This window comes from Epinephelus moara, chromosome 24, assembly GCF_006386435.1.
Source record: "Epinephelus moara isolate mb chromosome 24, YSFRI_EMoa_1.0, whole genome shotgun sequence".
Lineage (NCBI taxonomy): Eukaryota > Metazoa > Chordata > Actinopteri > Perciformes > Serranidae > Epinephelus > Epinephelus moara.
This window is the reverse complement of record NC_065529.1, coordinates 47,107,299-47,135,060: the sequence shown is the minus strand read 5'-3', so window position 1 is coordinate 47,135,060 and position 27,762 is coordinate 47,107,299. Positions and strand designations below refer to the sequence as shown.

The 27,762-nt window shown below is 41.0% G+C and overlaps 1 protein-coding gene and 5 non-coding genes across 6 annotated transcripts; 2 read left to right on the top strand and 4 right to left on the bottom strand.

Annotated features, from left to right (window-relative positions):
• Nucleotides 1-8,431: 8,431 nt before the first annotated feature.
• Nucleotides 8,432-26,187, bottom strand: zgc:171566. The gene is made up of 9 exons (XM_050039425.1): nt 25,852-26,187; nt 22,227-22,341; nt 19,853-19,903; nt 19,154-19,238; nt 18,808-18,946; nt 15,368-15,474; nt 11,629-11,719; nt 10,373-10,510; nt 8,432-9,064 (listed from the first exon to the last, which is right to left on the bottom strand). Exons 1-9 carry the CDS (start codon nt 25,958-25,960, stop codon nt 8,943-8,945), a joined length of 957 nt encoding a protein of 318 aa, XP_049895382.1. The 5' UTR covers nt 25,961-26,187; the 3' UTR covers nt 8,432-8,942.
• Nucleotides 13,004-13,075, bottom strand: trnat-ugu (transfer RNA threonine (anticodon UGU)). The gene has a single exon. It is a non-coding gene; the product is annotated as a tRNA-Thr (tRNA).
• On the bottom strand, nt 14,080-14,151 carry trnat-ugu (transfer RNA threonine (anticodon UGU)). The gene has a single exon. It is a non-coding gene; the product is annotated as a tRNA-Thr (tRNA).
• trnat-cgu (transfer RNA threonine (anticodon CGU)) lies at nt 14,844-14,915 on the bottom strand. Its single transcript has one exon. It is a non-coding gene; the product is annotated as a tRNA-Thr (tRNA).
• Nucleotides 15,887-15,943, top strand: LOC126386864 (U7 small nuclear RNA). The gene has a single exon (XR_007569557.1). It is a non-coding gene; the product is annotated as a U7 small nuclear RNA (small nuclear RNA).
• Nucleotides 20,635-20,690, top strand: LOC126386862 (U7 small nuclear RNA). Its single transcript, XR_007569556.1, has one exon. It is a non-coding gene; the product is annotated as a U7 small nuclear RNA (small nuclear RNA).
• Nucleotides 26,188-27,762: the final 1,575 nt, after the last annotated feature.

The following is a 27,762-nucleotide window of genomic DNA, read 5'->3' as shown; positions in this document are numbered from 1 at the left end:
GGGAGGTGTGCCCTCTCCGCCTTAGACTTTCTGCGTAGGAAGGGCAGAGGGGCCCCAGAACAGAGCCATACCACCAAATATAATACTGCAAATGGAAATTAAGTTTTCTTTGACTAAAGTGTTCCTGACTGAAATATGTTTTTGTTTTATCAGGCTGTTCTGGAGAGTGTGATCAGGTATGGAATGACCGCATGGTTTGGGAACCTTCCTGTATCATCAAAATCAAAGTTATAGCATCTGGTTCAGACTGCAATGAAAGATCATTATAGTCTCCTGTCTCTCTTTGACCAGTGCGTAAACAGGTAAAGAGAATCCTCTATGATCTATCCCATATCCTGAACACTCAATATGAGCTGTTACCATCAGGCAGATGATGCAGAGCTCAGCAGTGCAAACTGAACTGGTTTAAGGACACCTTTGTGCCTGCATCAGATGGTATTTTAAACAGAAGCCTAAAATAAGCAGAGCTTACAGAGGCTGTACTGCAGTTCAAAACCCAAACTGACTGATGCCTCAGGGTGTGTATTTTTGTTTTGCTTGTGTTATTTGTATTTTTATTTGCTCTTTGATGTCTTGATGTCTTCTGGTGGTGCGTGCCCATATGTGTTGACGGGTCTAGCTTTGCAGAGTCCAAGTCAAATTTCCCCACAGGGACAGTTAAGTATCCTTAACATAAATGTCAGACACAGAGTTAATCAGCGGTTCCAAACAATGGTATGGTGAGGTACTTGTTGACAAAAATAGCCACTGGGTTACAAGGCAACTCAGATGATATAAAAAATGAGTCAGAAACAAGTTGCTATCTATATGTGTTAAAGCACTAATGAACTAATGGAGGACAGGTGTGCAGCCATGTGGCTCATTACACAGTCAACAGGCCTTTTTCACTGGAAACATTTTGATTGTCACAGCAGGAAAAGCAGGGGTGTAAATAATGAAATTAATGATGGCTGAATTCCATAGCTAGTATCGAGCATGCTTGCTCACTGTCACTCTCACTGGAACACTTGAGGAGAACAGAGCCATCACTGATGTTATTAGTAACACAGGGTCTGACGCACAAACATGGGAAATAAACAGATACAGACATATTCAAGGGCTGACAATGGCGTGGCAGTTTGTATGTGCATTAATTCTATAGAAGTTACAATATGTGTATTTATGTCTTTCTTTATTATTATCTGGCAGTCGCATTCAGGCGGCGAGGCGGTGCCATGTTGTTATTTACCCCTGAGGTCCTCTGGCACAAGTCCGTTGGAGCCAGAGCAAGACAAAAACTTTTGGTGAGACAGCTTTTGGATTTTTTTGCTCTAAGCTATTGGAACAGACTGTCGGAGCAACAGAAAGTACTGATATCTGTAAGAATACAAACTTTAAACCCACGACTTTACCCTGGCTTTTGACTAGAATGTTTAATGGAATTATTTATTTGTTAATGTCTGTTATTTATTTGATTGTTTTTGACTGTTGTAAATTGTTTAGCTGCTTTCCTTCTGCAACATACTTTATCAGCTAACATTGAGTGCATTTACATGGACAGTTTAATTCCCTTTTCATTTAGAATGAAAGTTCATTCCTATTAAAGTGATCTTGTAAACACCTTATTTGGAATGAAAATGGCCAAATCAATTGAAAATTCAATCCGATGTAAGGGGCTGGAATATTCCCTTTCTAATTCCGAATGAAAGAATTTCTCGCACTTGTATACACTCATTCCTCTTTAAGTTCATTCCGGTCTTTCTGCGCATGCTCGTTTCCTTGCCCGTCTGGCGCGATGACGTATACAGCGTGCATAGCAACGGGCTGAGATAGAGCAGTCGGACTCGTTGCACTCACCGGTTTCCATTCGCCACAACACGGTCTTCTATCTTCCTTCTTCAACCTTCTACCTCCCTTCTCCTCCTCAACAGACGAAGCATTAGCAGAACAAGGTTGTTGTCGTACTGCTGCTTCAAGAATATAAGCAAAACACGCCCGAAAAAGGCACTAAGAACGGCGTCGTCAAGCATCTTGTTATCTGGAACGAAGACTACAGTGTTTTCTTCCGGTAAACGTAAACACGTCACTTCTGCCCCGCCCCCTATCCAATCAGAAACCTTCCCTGCCCCAAACCTTGCGTGGACCCGAATAAAGGCGATTTAAACTGATCTCCCATGTAAACCCTCATTCGGAAGGAATATTTCTCATGTAAACTACCTGGAAAAACTTTAATTCCAAATGATTTCATTCAGATTTATTTCATTCTGAATGAGAAGCCATCATGTAACTGAACCCACTGTGAAGCAACCAACGCCAGATCCATTAATGTAGCTAAGTAACAGCTAGCTGGCTACTAGAGTAAAATACTAAGTCATGGATGTATTAGGAGAACTGGATGAATTGTTAAATGCAAGGCCCGTTCATTTCTATGAATGTTGCTCAGTGGTTCAACTTCTGCTTTTAAAGTTACCCATATGATCCGGGGATGATCAGCACTACTTCTGCACTGTGTGAACCATAGAGTGCGCTCGAGCGTCTTCTGATTAACCACTCTGCAAACCTAAACGGGAATGAAATGATTTGATCGTGCCCCTCTTCTAGACTTTCCAAATGCTATTAGAGCAAATGGATCAAATCCTGAATCGAGTCATTTTGCGGAGGTTGTGACCCTTAAAAAAAGAATACACTGATTTACAGACGTCCTGGTCCACTTCCTGGAAGCTTGCTTTGAGTGGATATATCAGTCAGTTAGCTTGCCAAATTACCTCACGAGCTAATGTGATCCGTGTCACTAAGCTATGTAATATGAGAAATGGTACTGATTTAGCCAACAATAAATTATGTAACAATACAAAGCACTTAACTAGTGACCAAGAGTGATGCTGGGGGCAGCAAACAAGCTAACCCTAACCTATGCTAAGGTTAGCCAGCTAGCTATGACTTAGCTACGCTACATGGATCTTCCGTTGGTTGCTTCGTGACGTCAGCTGATGAAGTAATTTGTGAACTGCAAGCTAGTTAGCATGGAGTCATTGGTTCTATTGAAATATAGGAACATTGTAGACGTTATTCTGAATGTGATTGTAGTTTATTTTCAAGCATTTATCAACATGATGCTGGTCAGTTCGACTGATGCCCAGGTGTTCATTGCTATGAAGTGTAAGCGCCAGCGACAGGATGCTGAATGCAGTTCATTTAACAGCCACCAGTGTCATTAATAACAAGGATTTCCTGAAGGTTACATACTGAACCCTAAAGTTTAATGTATCCACACCCACTGTGGGAGCCCCAGTGTACCCAGGTAGTAACAGATATCCCACGGTGGGACCTAGTTTTGACCCACATGCAGTCGTTCTCTTCCCACATTCAATTAACCCACATACAGTAAGTGAACACAAACAGGGGCCCATGTGGAACATAAGGATCATTGCTCACAGAGGCCCAACTTGTAACTCAGCTTGGCCCCATTAACCTCCACATGGGCAGACACACATTAGGCCTGTATGGAGCCGGTAGACAAATATGGCCCATCAAACTTGTGTGTCCCACATCGACATGCTGGCTGGATGCCTAATTCACTCTCGCGCCTCATTCATTCTCTCTTCCAGTCCGACTTCTCTTTGTCCCGACAGCCATTTTCACTCCTCCTCCTCCTCCTCTCTCTTCTCCTTCCTCCTCTCTCTCCATCCTGTCATTGTATCATCTGTCATTCTCTCTCCAGTCCATTCCACCTTCCTTTCTTTCCCTCCTACCCTCACCTCTCATCTCAAGACACCTCGCAAAGAAACACTGCTTATTTTTCTGAAGATCCTTGAAGCTTTGGATAAAAGAAAATGATCCCACAGCAACCCAACAAAGCCATGAAACTGAAGCTGAAGTGTGTGTCTGTAAGCCCGTCTGGATATATATATATATAAAAAAGAAAAACCTCTCACTCAAAAGCTGCTCAGAGTGAACATAAAGCTCATCTGTTGTCTAGACAAGTCCTTATATCTACAGTCACATATCTGAATGGCAAACAACCACACACACAGATACACACTCACGAATACACACACTGCTTCTAAGGATCCATGGCCAAGACTGTTATGTATAATGTATAAAACAGCGGTGACCAAAGAACAGTTTATGCCTGGATAAATATTTCATTCACCATCCATGTCTCGGGTAAGAAAAGAAAAGTTTCATCATTGCTTTTCCAGCTCAGCAGAATGTAACAGTCCTTCCCAAGTCGCACATAATGGTATTTGAAGTGATGCATTCACTGCTCTTTGGTAGTATAGGGAACTGTGCCACCAACAACACATTAATGTAATATCAAACCAGCACATTTTGTGGGATGTTTGTGCACATGAGAGATCATGTGGCATTAAATGGAATAAGTGGAATATGTATATCAGTTATGCAACAAATCATCAATGCTGAGATGTGAGTTTGAATCTGTAGCTCACTGGTGGGACTCACAGTGTTTGAATATGGAATAAAAGGTTGTGCATATTGACAGAAATTTTAGAACATGTAGTAAAACCGGAGGATTTTCATTTACAATGAGAATTTGGATATCTAGTCTGCACACACTGACAGCAGCCTCTGATGTCATTGCTTGGGACCATCTGCACACATTCAGTGGTCTTATGATGCCATCTAGTGGTCACTTGTGACAATTTTGATCAAACCCTTTACACACGTGTGCCAAATCCAAACACATGAATAGAACATGTCCTCACTCCCAAATTGATGGACAGAACCTTTAACACAGACAAGACAAACAACTGCTTAATCCAATTTAAACATGTTCTCAGCCACCATGAGTAGTGGGGTCCTTCATGAACACAACATCTGTTTCAATGGAGAGATTTTTCTGTGTGTGTGTGTGTGTGTGTGTGTTGTGTTTGAGCTCTGGCTGATTTTTAGTGTTACACCCAATAACTGAATTCAACCCAAGGATGTTGTTTAATTTGCAAACTTTCACATGCAGTGGTTCCCAACTGGTCCAGATTTCTCCTTAGTCATTAGTTCAAGGTCCACACAGTTTAATACAGTCAGCATTATACTTGTGTTTGGCCATGTCGTTGAGCTAGTTTGCTGTCTCTGTCAAGTAGCTGTCCATTAGTCGCTCAATCTACAGCAGGATATGCTGTACCTGCACCCACTTTTGGACCGTGACCCACCAGCTGGGAACCACTCTACTAGAGGACTTTGAAAATATGAAAATACTTTTAAAAAGACTAAAGTCTGTCACCTTCCCCTATCTAAAAACAATGTTAGTTTTTATACTGGGGATCTTACAGGGTCACTATTTGCAAAACTACAACTAGACTCCTTCTGAGATTATTTCCCATCCTGCTCCTGGTGGAAAATATTACACCAAACTCCCTTTAAGAAATATGACTTTTTAACAGTTCCTTACATGTCCACAAAAACACATAACTCCTTAAACACAACTCAACAGGCCTCAAATGTTGACAGTATTCTTCAATTCAACATCAATAATATAAAGATAGTGAACAAAATTACTTACTTAAAAGCACATTTTTAATCTGTAACTCAAACTCTTCTAATATTTGTTTTTATGTCCAGTAACAATATATTTTGTGGATTTTTACGGTTTCAGTTTTCCTTTTTTGTTTGCGACAGTTTTACTTCCTAAGCCAAATAAAATATTTTCTGTGAAAATCATTGGATTATATGAAACATGCCGTCCTTAAAGTATGGATTGGGCCTTTGGCGTCTTTAAAACCGTTGGTGTCTGTGGCAGGATAAAGGCTACATGACAAACACGTTGTATAAGTGATTTCACACTTTGCAGCATCACATGACCTGTTTATCAGTCAGTGAACGAGGCAGAGTTTGGGACTTACAATAAGAGGCACAAAGAAAAAACAAAGGATGCTGGATGCACTGAGGTTTACTTGACTTCCTTTATTGTCTGATCATCCGGCACATGGTTGAACAAACAAAACTTGTACAATCAATGTTTCCAAAGCCACCGAGCTGAGCTGCTAAATATAATAAAGAAGGTTCCAAAGTAGGATTCGGACACATAGTTTGTTTGTGGGGCTCATTATTTTTGGTTTATTAACAACACAAAAAAAAGAACTACTGGATTTTTGTTTACTGATTTATTTATTTATTCTTTTATGGCTGTATTTTTCACCGGACGACTTCTCTTGCAGCAAGAAACATTATGTTTCAATGCGGGTCAGCAAAATGGGTGAAAATCATTTAAACAAGATAGCAAGAATAAATAAATAAATAAATGAATAAATAAATAAATAATAATCTTATTTGTATGGAAGCCCTGAGCGGCAAGGTGATTTTTTTTCTTTTGGACAATGTCGGCAAGTTTATCTCCTACATACAAGATATTATCTGCGAGGTAGAAGATAATGTTTTAGGCTTAATTAGGCTTAATTAGGATTAGGGCCATGATGGTGACATTGTAAATATGATAATATCACCTAAAATCTTGTTTGTAACGTGTTATATTACTTTGGTACTGCTAAAACGGATATTACTGTCAGCCCAACACTGTCTGTACAGACTACAACTATATTTTCCTAGATTTATGACTTTACTCTCAAGATGCAGAAAAATTGGTCCACGCTTTTGTTACCTCAAGGCTGGATTACTGTAACTCTCTATTATCTGGTAGCTCTAGTAAGTCTTTAAAAACTCCCCAGCTAATTCAGAATGCAGCAGCACGTGTACTAACAGGAACTAAGAAACAAGATCATATTTCNCTCGGCTTCTTCTCCGGAGCCTTTGTGCTCCACTGTCTCTCAGATTAACTCATATTGCAGCGGTGTCTGGACAGCGTGACGTGTGTGGTTGTGCTGCTGCCGTGGTCCTGCCAGATGCCTCCTGCTGCTGCTGCCGTCATTAGTCATTAGTCATACTTCTACTGTTATTATACACATATGACTATTGTCACACATGTATACTGTCAGATACAAATTTATACTTTCAACATATTGTACCACAGTAGCCAGAACTATAACTATAATATTATTACTTTCATTAATGTTGTTGTTGTGTTTTTGGGGGAGTTTTTCCTTATCCGCTGTGAGGGTCCTAAGGACAGAGGGATGTTGTATGCTGTAAGCCCTGTGAGGCAAACTGTGATTTGTGATATTGGGCTTTATAAATAAAATTGATTGATTCATTGACTGACTGACTCATGTTTGTTTGCACTAACATTACACCATCACCATAAAACTGATTAACCCCCCACAGGCATTTCAAATACCAGCCAACAAGCCAGGTTTTCACCTTACCTCTCAGGGCTTCTGTATATTTGTCAGATAAAAAAAAACAAAAAAATAATGAGCCTTATCAGTTTGGTATACTAGTTTCAGATGAAGACTGATGACTGACTGATGAAGAAAAAGACAAAATGGCTCGACACAGTCATGATACCATGCAACACCATTAAACATTCAAGATTACATTTTAGACAAACTGACCGATATATTCCACCTTTCCCATGAAGAACATGAACATTGTTGGTGTCATGAAAAAACAGAGGTTTCCACCACCATTTGCATAAATGTCATTACTTTAGCCTCATAAAATTGAAAAGAAAAATAAATGTCCCAATGAAAAAACTAGATATGAAGCAAGATGCCTGCTAAGCTGCAGACCACTGTTAGACACAACAAACAAAACCAGTTGTGCTTTAGCGAGTCACTGCTGTGTTTCCAGCAGCTTTTTAGCCACCAAACATGGGTGTTTTGGAGCGACCCATCACTACGTTTCCAGCCAGGACTGTGCACCCAAAGCCAGGTATTTAAACCAAAGTATAATCTTTTCCTAACCATAACCAAGTGGTTTTCGTGCCTAAACTAAACCACACATTAACCAGTGTTGTTGAAACTTACTGTCTTTCCAACCTCGTGCATTTTTAGGAGCTAAAGGAGGCTAATAATCCCTCCCAAGGAGGAAATGGGCAATTTGTAATTTGTAAAATTCTCTGCTCTGTTAAAAGGCAAGTTTTAGAAATTGGAGACGACTAACATTAATACAGGTCTTTTTTTTTTAGTGGTATCTGCAGTTGCAGTTATTAATTGCATGATGAGATTCACCTAGTTAGAATGTCTTATTTATGCAAGGTATTACATTTAATAAAACAAATAAAAATTGTGCCCAGCCTGGAGCCTGGAGCTAACCTACGGAAACTTGTCTAATCAAACAAAACCAACATGGCGTGATGTTTCCAGATGTGAGTGATTCACTTTTATTGACATTAGGTGTAATTTAATAGTGGCAAACACAAGTAAAGGTATCCATGGGATAGACGTGCTGCAACAAAAGAGATACCCTCACAACTGGATATTTGGAATTTAGGTCATAATTTTCTTAACAATGTATTTATCATTGTTTTTATTCTTAGTTAAATTAGGTTGGTCATTATTGGGCCGACATAACTGCAGGTAGAATACAGTCTGTTTAATTGTATTACTGTCCCTTTGTGGGTTGGTTAGACAGACATGTTAAAGGTTTACTGTGCATGTTTTGTTAAAGGTATTTGGCATTGAGGTCAAGTGTGTGTGTGTGAAGGCGTGTGTTAAATGGGGGCGTGGTAATGGGAGTGGCCTACTGCAAAAAGGCGCTTAACTTCCTAATGGATTCAGACTTGCACAAGATTTTGTGGAAAGATCAGTTACGAGCCAAAGGGCGACTGCGTATGTGGTCGCAGCTATCGCACATTTGCACTTGTTATTTATCTGATATTAGACGAAACACAACCTCATGATTTTTTAATATTTTGTTTTATTTTCATCTTCTATTATTTATCACTGCATTTCATCACTGTTCCGTTGGCACTTCTGCTTTTCGTGTTACTGTCCAAACCAGCTCAGCTAAACTGCTAATTACTGACTTGATGTTTGAGGCTACTGTAAGAGACGATACCATAAAGTTTGGTTTTAAACTCGGGCCAAGATCGTCTTCGGTAGAGTCCGTCAATCAAAGTAATAGTTCTGCACAAAGATGGCGTGGGGGCCTCTGTAGATGGGAGAGAAGTTGTAGATGAGAGCTCGCTCCTCCTCCACAGGATTGGGGAAGTGGTGCTGGCTCCTCATGGCTGGAGGAGGGAGAGACAGGAAGTTAAAAAAAATGGGAGGGCATAAATAAAGTTTTATTAGACCAGCAACTGAACTTTCCTTTAAAGCATACACACACTGGTTATTTGTTTGTCTTGTTTTATAATCATTCCAGATTAGCGATTATTTTTGAGGATGTATAAATCTTGTGCAACAAAACTGGCATTTATCATGTGTCATGTTGCTTTAATGCTGGTAATAGGCTGGTTATACTGAAAATGAAGTGACGCCTGCAAGCTAGTTCAGACAGTCAACTCAACTGCACTGATTCAAACACACACATCATAAGTCACTCCCCCTATGTCATCTACAAAACACACCCTCCCAATTGGTGGTCTGTTTAAGCTGCAAAATCTTCTCTTTGCATCGGCCATGCTGCTGCTCGCTCTCTCAGCCCCACCTCCACCCCAGCATCCACCTGCAGGCTTGTGCTCAGGGGGGGAATATTTAATCATCACTCCCCAATATCTCAAGTAAACACATCTGCAGGGAGCGGTGAGGCCTGAGTCTAGATGCCAAACTATGTTCTGCTGCTGAAATAAACATTTAAATGTGACTGAAATACATTCAACTTTTGCTGATGTGTGCATGTCACATAAATTCAGCTGCACCTGAACAATTCAGGTGTCACTGCAATTTCCATCAAATAGGCCACATCTGCTATAATTTGGTAACCCATGGCAAGAAATATCAGTCAATTTATTTGATTTATTGTAAGCCCACATGGGCAAGAATTTCCTCAAAGTGCACAGACAAGTGTAAATTCAATTCATTTACATTTACATGAGAACTAGGAAAACTCCATCTGCTGATAAAGATTATGTGCTAAGACTTAAATCTGTGGAACTGCTACTAAGTTCATTGTTTTCAGGCTCGTCCCAATATGTAACACATTTGGTGAAAATTGATGTAAAGTTGAACATCAGCTTTGGAAAAAATCATTAAATGATGGATAGTGTTTTTTTCCTCAGCGCTGGCATCTTGTTTCAATCGTTCTCGTGTGGAGCGAGCGTGTGCTGTGCCCAGAGTCCACACGCCTGAAGCCAGAACAATCACATGATTGTAATAGTAAACAGTTATTATTTTACATCAGGAGTTAAGAGCCAAAAAAGGTCCGATCCCTGTTGGCTCATGGCCTAACGTTCCATTAAATTACAGTGAAACTGTTGACCTAGCCTTTTGGAAATATTCTGCTGAGAAACTGGGAAACAGACACACAAAAAAGGACAAACAGTGCTGGAGACAACCTGACAGAGGTAATAAAAGCACACAGAGGAACCACATGTTACCTTCAGAGACAAAGAAGCTGGCAGTGTAGAAGCAGGCTCTTACAGCAGACGTGGAGTGAACCATGCCGGGCTTATCTATCCACTCAAAGGTGCTTTTCTCTGGATGCCACTGCACTGCATAAAACGGGTAGCGGTAGGCTGAGGAAAAAAGAGACACACTGTAAGCAGACAAAAAAGAAAACGCTGTTTTGCCGCCTCACAGGTACGGTCGCAAACGGTGTCTGTATGAACAGGACAGCCAGCAGGACAGGACCATGGGCAGGACAGGTGTGACATTTTGACGATGTGTTATCCATGTAATCCACCACGGGTGATTTAAGAAGTAGCTATTAGCAGTCAGTAGCTAACTCAAAGAAGAAGAACATCAGCCGTAAATGTCTGCAAAGTTTGGGAGCTTCTTGATGGTAGATGGTAAATGATTGTTACCGTCTTGTTATTGCCATTTTAATTGTTATTGTTGATAAAATGCTGCTGACGCATATGTTATATGTCACACTAGAGGACGACACTGGTGTTTCACATGTCACAGCTGTCACACTTCTTTTGATGCCGCGATGCCGGCATACTGTCTATAATCACACATAGGAGCGCCCTCATATGATTCTCTGCACAAATGTAAAGGTTGCATAAAAATGAGACTTAGGACGCATTCACACTGGTGCTATTTAGTCCGCTTTAAACGAACCCTTGTCCGCTTCCACGGATGGTTCGGTTAGTTTGGAGTGGTGTGAACGCTCATTCAAACTCTGGTGGGGACCAAACGAGTGAACCCTGGTCCCCTTGAAAACTGGGGGTCTCGGTTCACTTGCAAGTGGGAAATGCAAACGAGCTATCCAGCGAACCAAAAGAGGAAGTGAACCACAGAGAGGAAGTGACGTAGAGCAGCTGTTAAAACTGCGTGACGTCGTCCAGGCAGTTTGGTCCGCTTTAAAAAGTGCAGTGTGAAAGTGAACCGAACCAAATGAAGGTATGAAATTTTTCGGCATTCACCACCCAATCGAACCAAGTCCCCCGGACTATCCTGGTGTGAATGCGCCTTATGTGCAGTCTCTGTGTAAAAGAGCTACAGAAACTGATAACCATTCATGCTTATGGGCAATTTAAAGTAACCAATTAACCTGCATGTCTTTGGACACCAGCGCCAACCACTGCACCACCGTGCCACCTAACCTTTTGTGTTTATGACAAATGTATACTGAGCAACATGAATGACACGGCACATGGCAAACTGCATAGAAGTCAGGGAGGACTGGTACCTTCCATGGTGGAGATAAATTCTTTCTTCCCGTCGTTGTTAGTGGACAGGACCTTGTAAAACTTCTTCAGCTTGGCATTGCGGGAGTAGTTCTGTTGGTTCAAAGGCAGAGATTTTGTATTAGTAGAGGAGTTGTATGCCCTAAAACTACATACACTACTATAACTACTATAAAGAAACATTCAGCGCTTTGGTCAAACTAACTGGTGATCTGATGCTATGGATGGAGTTAAAACATTTTTGAAATCCATAAACCTATAGCAAGAACATAAAAGCAGCTCTTTTATTACTGTAAATGTGAAGATTTCAGGTATTGAGCTGAAATGTTAAGCAAAAAATAAGATGCTGCTGAAGGTCTTACACAAAGATACTCAACAGGAATCCTATTTGAGACGTTAGCTGAGCCACATCATGTAAGAATTACAAGTAGTTTGACAAGTTTTGCTTGACGCCTGACCATCTGTGTTTGCAGCTGAGTGGTGTTGGGTGTGGTCTGTTACCAGTAAGTACATTAAGTTTCATTAATTAGTCTGGTTCCAGCCTCGCCAACCACAAAGTCCTGAAGTTGTAACTGGAATAAGAAACCAGTTACCCAACAAGCACCTTATTGACATGGCACACACTTGTGCTGACTGCAGAAATGTGAGATGTGATGGACAAATTACTTGTTACATGGTTGTTCACTGTAGTCTTGCTGAACCGTGGCTGACACAGCAGCAAACGATTGGACGTTTGTCTGTGAACACATCACTCTCTCCATACACTGTATGGCTCATTTTGAGCAGTGAGTCATTTAGTAACCAGGCAGAGTCCGGCAGCTCTATACGCTGCGCATTTAACTTTAATGTAAAATGTTGATTTCAGAGAGAAATAACCCCACCATTCTGTTATCCCAAAGGAGACTGAAACAGCAATTTTATCTTATCAGGCATGGATGGGAGTTGAACCCATTATCTTTGGTTTACAAAAGCAATGTCCCACCACTTGGCCACCAACCCTTCTCCAGCTTGAGACAGGGCTAAATGAATTTGTTTAGTTCCATTTTCATCATGGATAACCTGCTTGAAAAGTACTCTATAAGTCAGACTATAATTATCATTATCACCGTTATTACTGAGGCTTATTCAGCAAAAAAAATGTGCCGCCATCAATTTCCTTGCAGAAGGACACTCAATAGGAGTCTGTCAACGAGTACACTAACTGGGCCACACTGCTTCTGATATCCCATTAAGGAGTTGGAACTGGGAACTGGGAAAAGAAACCCGTAACCCACCCAGCCATGTGTTGACATGTCATCATTCAAGAAACTCAAGCATGTCCAAATAGTGCTTTGGACTACACTTCTGAGATTGAAACAGGAAGCATCAAAGCTGATCAGGCATGGATGGGGTTTGAACCCACGATCTTTGGTTTACAAGACCAACGCCTTACCACTTGGCCACCACGCCATACTACCTCATTAGTAATCATGATCTTGGGTGATACAGATTACTTGAATGGGTGCAGCTGATGGATCTATTTTGGTCTTTTGGGAAGAGAAGAGAACACAATATGCATATGTCCTGTGAATTTCCTAACTTTAGAAAGCACTTTGTGATTATTGTAAAAAAAAAAAAAAAGTGCTACACATAAGCTGCGTTTCTACCAAACACTTTTCAGTATTGTACCCTTAGACCCGTATGTAACCCATAAGGATTTCCAAATCTTATCGGGCATGGATGGGAGTTGAACCCACAATCTTTGGTTTACAAAGCCAATGTCTTACCACTTGGTCACCAAGCCTTCTCCAGCTTGAGACAGGGCTTATTGAAATTGTTTAGTTCCACTTTCATCATGGATAACCTGCTTGACAGGTACTCTATAAGTCAAACTATTGTTATCATTATTACCGTTATTACTGAGGCTTATTCAGCAAAAAAAATGTGCCGCCATCAATTTCCTTGCAGATGGACACTCAACAGGAGTCTTTCAGTGAGTACTTAACTGTGCCCCACTGTGTCTGATATCCCATTAAGGAGTTGTAACTGTGAAAAGAAACTAGTAACACACCCAGCCTTGTGTTAACATGATACACATTCCTACTGACCACATTCATGCAAATGTGTAGCTCCTGAAGTCCACACAACGCCACAGCTACAAAGCTACAGTTGGTGGCAGTAAGTAGTGATATATATTCCTACCTTCCACAGACATTTAACGAAGCGAAATAACACTACTTTTACGATGTTGGTGATAATACGACACACCTGCACCCAGCTAATCCTAATGACACACATGATGGCTGGGTGGCTGTGGGCTCCACATCAGTCCCTTAGAAATGAAGAAGCCTCTTGGATGAGCGGTGTTTCATCACATCATTAAAAAAACTCAAGCAAGTCCAGTCTACCAAATAGCACTTCGGACTACACTTCTGTTACTTCTGAGATTGAAACAGGAAGCATCAAAGCTTAAAAGGCATGGATGGGGTTTGAACCCATGATCTTTGGTTTACAAGACCAACGCCTTACCACTTGGCCACCACGCCATACTGCCTCATCAGTAATCAACATGATGTTGGGTGATATAGATTACTTGAATGGGTGCAGCTGATGGATCTATTTTGGTCTTTTGGGAAGAGAAGAGAACACAATATGCATATGTCCTGTGAATTTCCTAACTTTAGAAAGCACTTTGTGATTATTGTTTAAAAAGTGCTACACATAAGCTGCGTTTCTACCCAACACTTTTCAGTATTGTACCCTTAGAACTGTACATAACCCATAAGGAGTTCCAAATCTTATCGGGCATGGGTGGGAGTTGAACCCATGATCTTCTTCGTCCTGGTAGACCTGTAAAGAGGTCCATATAATGCCTTACAATACGTACAGTAATAAGATTGTTTCCTACGGCACACACTTGTAACAGTTTCATGATTCCTACCCTCCACACACATTTGAGCGAAATAACCCTACATTTCTGATGTTTGTGAAGATTCTCAGTCATCAAGGTCATGGTAATCCTAAGTGCTTTATCGTTAACAATACGATACACCTGTTCCAATTTAAATCCTAATGACACATAATGGCTGGGGGGTTCCACACCAGTTCCTTAGAAATGAAGAAGCCTCTTGGATGAGAGATCATTAAAGAAACTCAAGCAAGTCCTGTCTACCATATGGCACTTAGGACTCCATTTCTGAATCAAAGGATATTGAAACAGGAAGCACCAGAGCTCATCAGGCATGGATGGGGGTCGAACCCATGATCTTTGGTTTACGAGACCAACGCCTTACCACTTGGCCACCACGCCATGTTGCTTCAAATAACAGTAATCTAAAGCTCGTTGGGTGATATAGAAATAATTTAATAACAATAAATTATTTGAAAAGTGCTACATGTAAGCTGTGTTTCTACCCAACACTTTTCAGTATTGTACCCTTAGACCCGTACGTAACCTATAAGGACTTGTACCTAAACCGTATATTGGTTTTGCATTTCCCCTACAGACAGTTCTCTTGATGTAGGCATGGTTGTTAGCAGATGGTAACAGCTGGGTTACTGCTCCATCCATCCCTCTGACTGTATTTTCTCTTCACCAATCTGCTATGTTATTTAGCTCCATCTTATAGTATCTGATCAGTGTGCTAGGTACCTCAAAGAACACTGACCCCGCTAACTTATGAAGTGAATCAGAACAATCACAAACAACAGATTTCCATCATGACAGGAGGTGATCGTGCTTTTCAGGAGTGCAGAAAATACCTGCAAAGACAGACTCCATTTATGGAAGTTGGAAGTGATGTTTTCCTCAGTCAGAGACTGCAGCAGGTCGCTGGGAAAGTTTCGGAACATACGGCTGGATTGGACCGCTGGAGCACGGACACAGATGTGTGGCGAGGCAGGAGGTCACACAACAAAGAAGAGAGGAAGTCACATTAATTCTAAAATAAATTAGAAAAAGCATGTGTGATATAACATTACTATAGGAATCAGTCATTTAACAGCAGGATCAGAGGTAAGGGACAGCCACATTTGGTTAAATGATTACTTAAAACACTCCCTTAACATAATATGTTAACACGTGTACTTTCTGTCGACAACTGCAGCTGGCCTAAAGACTTGGAAGAACTCAAAATACATTTTCATAATAGATAGGTGTGCTACTGAGAGCAGTTTTCTCTCTCATTTGCACGGGGTCCACCCTTATTTAACCGCACTGAGCACCATGAGAAAAACTGCTGTGGGTTGAATATCAATCCCAACATGAGTAACTGGGTAACCAGGAATTTGTGCTCTTTAGATTTTTTTCCAGCAGGACTTCTATAAAGGAAGTCCCACCTCTAGTGTCAAAAATGAAACTAATACTATACAATGATTTTGTTGCATTGTTTCACAAAATCCTAGTAAAATTCAATGGAGCCAAAGCAATGGTTGAAGGGTCTAGTATTGCTTTCACAGTTTTGTAGTTCTTCAGAATGACAACATAAATGAATCTCAAAGTAACAGGTCAGTAGAAACACAAACATGTCCATTCTCATTTACATGTGAACCACCTGCTTGATATAACAGTGTCATATTGTATCACATCAAGCACCATATGTGACACTACTGTGAATCTAAAAGAAGCAAGGAAGGATGGAGCAGATGAATGTGAGAAAGAAGCAGAGTGTGTTCTTCGCAAAGGCAGACATGCAGCATGGGAGGTCCAAAGAGAGTAAAGGAAGCAGAAATAATCAGAGCCAGAACAAAGAAAAACACAAGTGAGGCAGTAAGTAAGACAAGATATGGCACTTGTGTAGGGATCAGATGAAGTTTTAGTTGATTTATGACAATGGTTATTTAAGCTCTGGTCTACATTCAGAAAGATTAATCATTATTATTAACATCATTTAGATGGTGGTTGTGCTAGCTACACAATATGAAGAGCAAAAGAAACCAAAAAGATCCATTCTCTCTGGCGGCTGCAGGCCTGCAGAAACCAAAAAGATCCATTCTCTCTGGCGGCTGCAGGCCTGCAAAGAAATTGACCAATCACAGCCACAGCCATCCGGTTCGCATGGGAGTTACTCCTTGCTCAAATTTGCACTCTCTCTCTCTTACCCTCCGTCCAATCCCCTCACTCCATTTTGACACTCCTCTGCTCCTCGTCCCGCCTTGTCCCAACCCCTCTCCGCATTTGAAAGTACGAGCAGTTTGTAAGGCCCTGAGCGATTCAGCTACACGAGTTTCGATATGGCAAATAAAGTGAGCGACAGCAGCAAGCGGCCTCTGCTTGCCCCACTGGCAAAGGCCGAAAGGAAGCGTAAGTCTGCCTCTGAAAAGGCAGAAACAAAGAGGAAATGCGACAAATTGAGGGCTCAAAGCAGAGTAAACATCAGGTCATCCTGTGACCGATGGAGAAAGCTCCGGCAAGATCTGGGCCTGAAAAGTGATGCTGATACAGCGGATGTTGTGACATAGATAAGTGTATGCTGTATGTAACTGTATGTTGCTATGCGGGAGGGGGTGTGTCGTTAGGAGGCTCCGAGGGGAGGGGGACACGAGCTCAGAGGGGAGGGATCATGGAGCACAGAGGGAGGGGTGTGTGTGTGTGGGGGGGGGGATGCTTTTTTCAAATCTCTCTCATCGTCTTTCTAAACGTAGACCATAGCTTTAAATGTACTGTTGGGACTGAAAGAAAATGGGAGAAAATTGAGATAGCCATCAATGCTGCAGAGAGATTTCTAGATGTTGTGTGTGTTTCTGGAGAAGAGAGGAGCTTTTAGGCTGTCTCAAGCAATCAGGAAATATAAAAATTTAAAACAGAGTGGGAGCTGGATAGGAGGGGCTGACTATCATTACTATTATTATTATTTTATATGGTAAATGGAGACCTTCGATTAAATCCAACAGGTGGTGATAATTCAACCTTTTGGTTCCCAGCTGCCATTAAAACCCACAGAAAAAAAGGCAGAAGAAGAAGGATTAGGTTGATTTCTATGTACGGTAACATATTAAGATTAGCGTTTAACACTATCAGCAACAAAAAACTTCTTACAGTTGATTTTGTGGAAGGTGTGTTCAAAATTATTCTTTAGTTATATGAAGCTACAAAGTACAAACATGTAAAAGGCTTTTGAGTGACTATGCTCAATCGCAAGATAATGAACAGAGCCATCTAATTTGCATTGGATCCACCCATATGTCACACTGCACACCACGACCAAAGGAGGTGTGGATAATGAAGGGATCACAGTTTGACAAACAGAATGGTAGGGATTGTAGCTCTTTAGATATTTTCCAGAAGGATCTCTGTGTAAGAGATCCCACCTTTAATGTGAAAATTAAACTCCATATATCTGTGCCATCATGATGTAGTTTAATGCAGAGGATCTGTAACACGTTTTCAACCCACAATGTGTCCTCTGATAAAGGCTATGATCCAAAAGCTAGTGATGGTGAAATCAAAGATTCATGAAGCATTGAACCACTTTGACACACCTGCTTCAAGAATGACACACTGCTTTCATACAGTCAGAAGAGTGACATCTGCTGGCTGTGTGTCAGAACTGCATCTAAGCGGAAGACCTGGAAAAGCCTCAAGACTGCCTGGAATGAGGCCTCGCTCCGGTAGTCACGTGATTGTGGGCGTGCCGAAGCAGGTATCGAAACACTGCCAGGGAACACTTGCGCTTCAAAAGATCGACACTGTGTCGAGCAAACTGGCTCGAGCGTAACATCACTACCAAAAGCAGGCTGAGGGGAAGAAAACAAGTGATGGATAAACTCCTAGATCCTCAATAAATTCTGGATTCCTCATCTAAACTATTACCATACTGTTTAAGTTATTGTGTTAATGTCACAGCCTGACTGTCATGAATTACTTGTTGTAATGCAAAAAGCGCCACAAGATGGCAGTGGGAAACCTGCAAATGATTTTGCTTTTTGCACCGTGTAATCAACTGTAGGAACAGCTGCTTTTTGTTGAACTTTTCTAGTAGGATACTAATGAATAGGATCGTCCCTTTTCTCCTGTGGGTATGTGTGCAACACGTCTTTACTTTTCCTAATGAAAAAGCCCTACAGAAAAACTGACTGTAGACATCCCGTCTGAAAAGTGACGTGTTTGTCTTTATAATTTGAGGTTGCTAAAGACAATGAAGAACAGAGCAAATACGAGACAGTAGGAAAAAAGAGCAGAGGACAGGGATGGGAAAGAATACCTGGTAAGAAAGTGAGAGGTAGAGCCACAGCCTTGGTATCAGTGAGGGTGAGCAGGTTTTTGTTTGCTGTGAGGACAGACAGCTGCTGGAAGCCCTGACAGGTCCCCCAGATAGGGAAGTAGTCCCCGGCATCGTTGGCCTGCAGAGGACAAGAGGGTGACGAACGAAAGGGTATAATATATAACATAATCCATATCAATCTCATGCACTTGCACACATTCAAACACCTGAGGCTAAATGTGGCTCTTGATTAAAAAGAGAAAGACTCCATTATCTCTTTCTGTTTTATCCTGAGATGCCACTTCATCTCGGCAGTCAGTCAAACACGTCAAATATAATATTTTACCTTCAGAGCCAAGTTGTAGAAAATCCTGGCAGCTCGGCTGAACTGCGATGTTTGAAGATCTACATCTCCTCCCGGCAGCAACAACCTGAGGAGACACGTCTGTGTTTACATTGAGGCGCGGAAATCTTGTAGACAGGCTAATATTGCTTTTACACAGCATTTGTGTGTCGAAACATGACACAAAGAAAACTTTATTTCCATTTGCAGTATTATATTTGGCGGTATGGCTGTGTTCTGGGGCCTCTCTGCCTTTTCACGGGCCTACATGGGAAGCCTAAGGCGGAGAGAGCACACCTCCCTGCCCTTCCATGTGCCTGCATGGAAAGCCTAAGGCAGGGAGAGCAGCAAAGACAAACAAATAATGTTGTAAAATGCAATAGTAAATGTCACCCTCTCAGCCTGATAGCCTAACACCAATTAACACCAAATGAATTATTTATTACCTCTGTCCTGTCTTGTGTGTAAGCTAACAATTGTCTCAGAAGTGGCCAGAACTACATTAGCCTGTTGACCTTTTAACTATGCCAAAACTTGTCTTAACCAAGAAGTAGTGTATTCATGGCTGATACAATGGAAACCTGTCGTACAATGGAAGCCGAGAGCCAGGCAGAGAGTTGTAATTATTAGTCCGATCACAGCAAATTACAGTCAGTGTAGTCATATGGAGAGCTGAGCAGTGGAGACAACAAGAGAACTCACCCATTTATTGTGTAGAATATGTTGGTATATTCTTCTTTTGTGCGGTTGATTCTGGTGACAAAAAAGGCACAAAGAGACATAAAATAAATAGTTAAACTCATTGACAATCAAACAATTAATTTAAATGGTTGTATTTTGTATTAATTTTACCAAATTGACGAAATGACACCATTTATCACAGCCAGAACCAGTAAAAACAGAAAACATCGTTGGATTTTCATATATTTTCAACGGCCCTTGAATACATTATGTGGAACGAATGCTTCCATCAGAAAAAAAAAGAAGTTTAAAATAGTGGTATTTCATCAAAATCACTTTGTTCTACATGTTTCATTTAAAATTTTGGACGACAAGAGTGAAAAGCAGGGCCTTAATCAACTCCAGGATTCGTCTTCAGCTTTCAAAGTTCAAAGGGTAAGATCAAATATCAAGGGAGGGTCATGTATTTTCCCCAAGTCACTCCAACGTAAGCACATCTTTACCACAGCGTGGTGGTTACATAAAGAAACGTAAAGTTTCAATGTTTCCGCTACATAATGATGTACAATGGTAATGTTTCTGTGGTTTGCAGAGACGTGCAGTGCCAATATTTATTGTGGTAATTGAAGTGAATGAAAACTTTCACTGTCATACTGGAACAAAACTTCACAATTCAAGTGAGCTACTGATGTCATGATACCGTCTCATTTGCACAGGCTCCTCCCACATGAAAACACTCTGGGCACCATGACTGATACTGCTGTGAGTCACATGTTGATCACAATTTGACAGAATATATCACTTGGAACAAAAGCTCTTTTGTATTTTTCAAGCAGGATTTCTTTAATAGAAATCCCACCAAAATGTGTGAAAATAAAATTTCGTTTGCAGATTTTCAAACTACTAAAAAGCTGAACATTAGCATACATTACTGATGTCATAGTGGTGGGTTGACTAACAGTATGCATGTATGTGAGTTATGAAGGAAAGTGTAGCTCTGATATGTAAGTACACATGAGTACTGTCTGTATATTTTTAAGGGACAACGGGGCTGGAGCACACTAAGTCTATTCAAGCAAACCAACCAGCTTTTCCACACTACTATATCTTCAGTGGCTGTGACTCAGGGGGGAGCAGAGGCCTATACTACGAACCCTAACATTGGCCATTTGGATAACCAACTCTGGGGTTTTTTCTATCCAGCCAGTGCATTCATGTGAAAGAGGCGGGGTTGTTAATTACTAGCGGCCTCATCAAAACCATGAATTAAGTAGCCTATGTTATATTATAGGACAGATGAAACAGTTATAAAAATTATCTGCAAGAATGCTTTGCTTTATCACAGTGAAATGTAAATGTTGGCATGTCATTTTACAGCTGAGAAGACTAGAAAAAAATTCCAAATATTAAAAGAGAGAAAGAGTATGTTCTGCTATATAGCCGAGTTGAATGATGAAGAAACTGACCTGAACATGGCACAAATAAACAAGTTTTCAACAATGTTGGACTGCCAGATGGCCTTAACTGTAGGGGGACACTCCGTTGTTAAGTTTAAAGCACTAGCAGAAGAGGCACGTACTTTGTTATTAATGAGATCCCTTTTATGGGAGTTACAAAAGCCTATATCCTGTTTTCACTACCTTTAAAACTCTGTGATCCTCATCTAACACACAGCGGTATCAGTCATGGGGTCGTGGTATCACACGTGCCTTTACTGAAAACAGCTGCCTGCTGTGGCTTAAACTGAGGTATTGAAACTGAAAGTAAAGATATTTCTACTTAATCACTGAGAACTCACCTGCTAGGTAATCTGAACCTTTACATTCTTGCTGAGAGCCACATGGATTGTTGTTGTCATGTTTTGTTAGGGCAAATGGCCCATCAAAAGGAGACAGAAAGGGGAATCTATGGGTTGATTCACATCAGAATGCAGCTGTTTTTTTGAGTGTAGAAACCAGCCAGAATAAAACTGAAGTGGCCTTATACTGTGGCTTTTATTGTGAAGCAACCACAGGAAATGCAATGTATTGTGTCACTGTGTCACTGTCTGCAATCAGTCAAAAACACATCTACAAAACAAAAGTTTTTGCTGTAGTATTAAATTGCAGTCGCCACAGTGATCATGGGTGTTGCCCTGGCTTCACTTGGAGCAGGTCTGTTGGAGCCTGGGTGCTTGGGCAAATAATGAAGCTGCAATGTACAATGAACAACAGTCTGCTGCGTGCACTGTACTTAAAGGGAACTTAAAGACAACACAGGACATAAATAAGAAATGCACAATATACAGAGAGGTGAGGTGGGGTCAATATGCAACAGCAAAATACAGGTTAATCCAATGTGGCTCCTACATCTGATACATACAGTATGAGAGAGATGTTATATCTGACTGGTGTACCTGATGGGAACAACTCTCGCCCCGGCTCCCTCCAAGTATTTGACATAGGAGGCAGGGATGTAGGAGGAGCCACGAGCAAACCGGTCTCCGGGAAGATTTTCCTGCGCCAACACACCTAAGGAGGACAAAAGACAAATAATATAACACAGATATATAAATAAATGCATTGAAAATTTGAAATCCGAACCACACAGGAAAGACTAAGAAGAAACAAAGAGATGTCCACACTGATGCACTCTTGAAGAGATCAAATCTCTTACAGGTACTGACTTGTTAATTCAGGAGACGTGTGCGTCTCTCTTCATGTTTCCTTTCATTTTTTTCCCCGAAGGTCACCGGAACATCAGATCATAATTCACATGTATCACAAAACAGCACAAACTCTACCAGCCAGATGTATGTACTAAATATAGTTTAAAAAATTCCATCAGGTCCATCAGGTGTTTTCATCCCCAGCCTGTTGTTTTACCTGCAGCCACCACAGACTATAAATAATGGACGTAGCTACCGTGATGTCACCTATTGGTTTGGGGACTTCTATTTTAAAGTTGTTTAAAGTTGTTTTTTGGAGCCAGAGGTGGGCGAGAGGGTGGCGCTGTGGAGGAGCAAGGGGTGGATGTGACTCACAGACTGTGGGGACACCTTGCAGACAGCCTGTCACTCAAGCAGCCCAGCCCTAAACATGCATAACTCTGGGCCTTAATCAAATGTTAACAGGTGAGTTATACAACTAATTAATGCTTATATTAGCTACAGAGACCAAAACTGTTGTACCAGGATATACACGTTTATTTCTGCTGTAAAGTTGGACATTTTAACATGGGGTTCTGTGGGGATTTAATTTATTCTGGTGCCAGCCCAAGTAGCCGTTTGATAAACTACAGTTTTTGGCACTTCAGTGTTGGCTTCATGTGTCAGCCTCGGAGGTTGCAGCTTGGCAGCCACCAAAACAACGGGGGTGTCCCATGCTGAGAGTGAAAGTTCTGCCAGAGCACGGCAGATGAGAAATGTAAGATGTGAAGTGCTGGACCTAAAATTCATGCATCCAGTATAATATACAACACAATGCCTGAGTTTTAGTTTGAAGCAGAAGCAGAATTTGTGTACACACGCATAGGTGTCAGTGTATATATGACATATGTGTATATAACTGCTGGACAACTCTGACAGCAAGAAGTAAAAACAAAATCCACCATCAATTACGACCATATAACTCGAGCCCCTACACAAATTAGGTGACTCAGGAATATGTAAGCGTATTATACAATAAGTTTAGGCTGAAAAATGAACTTAAAACCATAGGTGAAACACAAAAATTACTACAAGAGCAATGTCGCTTACCTCTCCCATGGACTGCAGAAGCAAAAGGGGAGAGGTAAGAGGTACACCCCTTTATAGGTGGGGTACCCCCAAAGGTGTGTAATTATAATACTGAACATTTGGCTTTGTGACACATATTGCTGCTGTATAATTGACCCTGTTACATGTAAGACAATACCAAACTAATATGGTTATCTAAATAATGTTTCTGAGTGTGACTTATTCAACATCCTGCAAAATGTGTTCAATAGGACTTCACTACATGAAAAAAGTCATACTGCGATTATTTTGATGGATATTGCTATTGCGGTACGTGTCGCAATTTTAGTGGGAATGGTCATTTTTGCATTTTATTTTCACTTTAAAAATATAAAATGATGATGGTAGTTTTGCTAGGGGTCTGTAAACAAACAAGCATGTTCCCTTATAACTGGAATATGGACTCTGGATATTGCACTTGTCTGTATTGCGATTTTGATTAACTGTGCAGCCCCTGTTTAAGTGTTTGATGTTGTCCTTACACTTACAGCCATGCAAGAACTTCACCCCAACAAAATGCATCATAAAATTGAAACTATCTAATGTTTTATAGGTAAACAGAAATACACAATCCTGAAGCTATATTAATCATAAACATTTACAAACTTCCACCTGCTCCAAAACAGATTAACAGAAACTCTTAGGATGTATGGGGTATCTCTTCTTTTTCTTTTGTAACACTCTGCTGTGAAACAAACAGGCCATCTGAATGTGGTGACAAACTCACCCCTTTGTATGTCAACACACTTCCTACTGTACTCAAAACCACAGATCATGAGTCATGGCCATAGTCTAGAAAAGTTTCAGAGTTCTGACCACAGTGACAGCAGCAGGTTTGCTCAAGACAACATGTTGCCTGGCAAAGTTTTCTCATCTCAACGCTGGAGTTATGTTATTGCTTTTAATTCTGTACCTCAAAAATAAGGTTCAGAGTGTTGCAGCCTCTGCAGAAACTTAACTGGGGCCCCTTTTTACACAGACATCGTGCTATGGGGCCGCTGTTAGGACCATTCTTCTCACCGCTTTTTCATTTTTTACACAGTCTCGAGTGTGATATATGCACGTCAGCAGCGCTTCATAAACAATAACAACCGCATAACATGGCAGTAACGTCTCTGTTACTATGGCGGCTGATCTCTTCCTCTGCTCAGAGGGTAAGGAGCCCCTGAACCTCACTGGATTCCCAATTTGCAGACATTTCTGGCTGCTGTTCTTCTTCAAGTTAGCTGCTAACTGCTATCAGCTAAAATGTGTATGAAATATTTAACTACAGATGTTATCAAGCACAAAAAAACAAGTTTCAACCATAAAATTTGATCAAGTTTTGTCTCTTATCCACTTTTGTGTCAGGATCAGCTGCAGACTGAGCTCATCAGAACGAAGTGTAAAGTACAGGAAACCCAAAATGTAATGTCCTCATATGAGGACGCAGGGTCTCAGGAGGATAATAATGGCAATTTGTTATGTTTAGTTATGTTTAATTATGATACATTTGCTATCGATTATTTCAGACCTCAGTGCGTAATTATTGGCTTTACATATTTTGTCAATATATTAATAAAATATATAAAGAAACATACCTACTGCCTGGAGTTAAAGGTAAATTAAGTGTTAGGTATTACAGTCTGTGATTATACATGTTGGCTGTGTAAAAGCTGATACACCCTGAGAACATTTGCACATAATTATTATGAGGCAAAGGCGATGGAAAGACAAATAAAGCACAACTTTCTCCCCTGCAGCCTTCCATCCATCATCATCATCATCATCCATTCATCTCTTTTTCTGCCCCCCTCTTGCTCCAATCATCACAAGAAAAAGTACTTCAGATGTGGTAATTACTTTGAATATTATTTGTAATTTACACATTATTTTTGACAGTTTTTGAAACACAGCCTTGAAAATTCAGATGAGGACGAGTGGTTTTTAATAATTAGGATATTAACCAATGATAGATATTAAGAGTGGTTTTGATCCAACTGACTGATTACATTCCAGTGGAGTATCTCTGAATCTGCAGCACACAGGCTACATATACAGCCTACACACAAGAGAAGCACCTCCAGATGACACATAATTGAATGCTGGTATTTCTATATGATGATATTACAGTATACAGAGACTCCCTGTGTCTCTGTCAGCACACACACATACACACACCTCTCTCGAACATTCTCGATTAGAATTACATAAGAGCTAATCCGACAGCCGGTCTCTGCACGGACAGGGACCGACACAAACAGCTTCTGAGGCGGCTGAATCTTACCGATGACCGGCCGGTGATTGAGCTGCTGGATCTTCGCCGCCGCGCACAGCCGCTGCCCGCAGAGACAGGCGGTCAGCACCGCGAGCAACGCTGCAGTCTGCCGACACATCCAAGACACCGGGCAGTGTTTCAGTCACTGAACTGCTGGAGATGTGGGATGGAGGATGGGGCTGCAGGTTCAGCAGGAAACGATACAATACCGGTGCTGGTTTCTGTCTATAAAAATAATAATATGCAGATGCAATAAAGATCTGAAGGAAGAAGAAGGCACAAATAATGGTCAGGGTGAGGATGCTGAGTGTGGCTGAGGCTGTGTGGTCTAAGTGTGAGCCTCTGCTCGCTAAAGAGCAGCATCAAGTCAGTCACGTGTGGAACTCCCCTCCATAGACCCACGTCACCTAGAGAAGCCTCCTCCTGCTCTCTCCTCATAGAGACAGATCACACAGATCAGACACATGTCCCATCAACACTTCCGGTGCCTTCAGCTCAGGTACTATTATTCAGCTCAGGTACAATGATTCAGCTCCATAGTTAGATCAGCTACAGTGGACAGCCTGCTCTACATGCAGTGGGAATTTAATGCATGGGCTTTGCTGGGCTGAAGCCTGGGGCCTGCTACAAAACCAGTTCAACATGTCCATGATATATTTTGGTTATCTGGCATGACTAACCCTAACGCTGGCTCTCTGAAAGACCTCCTGAGGCACTGTGTCCTCATTTGAGGACATCACATTTTGGGCTTATTGCACTTTATACTTCATTCTGCTTAACTTAGACCTGTTGTCCTCATTCATGGACACTTTTTTGTGCCATCTAGTGGTAGCAAAACCACAATACCCTAATCCATGTAAAAACAAGATGGCAGCCATCTCTGCCACGTCAGTCTGCAGCCGACCCCGACACAAAAGTGGACAAGGTACAAAACCTGATAAAAGGATTTATAAGTGTAGTTTGATATGCCCTACAAACTTTACAAACTTCAGAAATGATAACAAGCTGAGACGCTTTTAATTAGTATTAGTTTGAAGACATTGGGACTTAATTACCGTTAACAATGTTCAGTTTTTCATACTAATCAGGTCCTACTGATCCCAAATAGCTAGGAGAAATTAAAAATGCATGCCAAACACAAGTTCAGGTCTCAGGAGGATATTCGGTACTACAAAGCTGGTTATCAGCTGGCTCAGTCATCTCTGGGTTTCCTCTCCAGCCAAGAGCACGTTCATGTGAAAGAGGCGGGGCTGTTAATTAGGAGCCACATCATCAGAACCATGAATCAAAGAGCTTACTTCATATGATATGAGATGAAACGGTAGTAGAAACTTTCTACAGGAATATTATGTTCAAAGCACAGCGCCTTATCATGTAATGGCAACTTGTAGATATTCCAGACTATTTCTACATATCAAGAGATCCAATACCTGACATAGATTTAGGATATCACCGTAAGAAATAAATAGTAGTGAGTGTTTTGCTATTTAGTTGGAATATGAAGGACCTACTCTGACCATATCACATAAAACACTTAAAAGTAACGGCAAGCTGTTTCTGCTACATACTGTAACTAAAGAGTGGAAATGTTGCCTAGTTAATGTCTGATGAGGTCTATCTGACTGAGATGTTGCGAGAACGAGAACTGACTGACACTGTGTGGGTTATTTTAGTAAGAGAACACTGTGATAAATTCATCTGCAGAGAAGACAAGAAATAGCCCTGAACAATACCAAACTTTATTAACATGGAATTAATGATGATCAGACTAATAATAATAATTCATTAATTTATTAAAGGCCTTGAAAAGAACATGATATTTTGGATACATGTTTGGGTCATTCAAGCAGCACCTTTTGTGTGACTGCGTGCAAGAGAGAGAGCAGGTAATAACTGTAATGTTGCAGCTGGTAAAGGTGG

Excerpts from the sequence above, each read along its gene's own strand:
- zgc:171566 (XM_050039425.1), bottom strand. The coding sequence starts at position 25,960 with ATGTGTCGGCAGACTGCAGCGTTGCTCGCGGTGCTGACCGCCTGTCTC. Across the intron at positions 10,511-11,628 it reads ATTTATCTCCACCATGGAAG|CCTACCGCTACCCGTTTTAT; the intron begins GTACCAGTCCTC and ends TTTTTTCCTCAG. Across the intron at positions 9,065-10,372 it reads CAGCTTCTTTGTCTCTGAAG|CCATGAGGAGCCAGCACCAC; the intron begins GTAACATGTGGT and ends TCCCTCCTCCAG.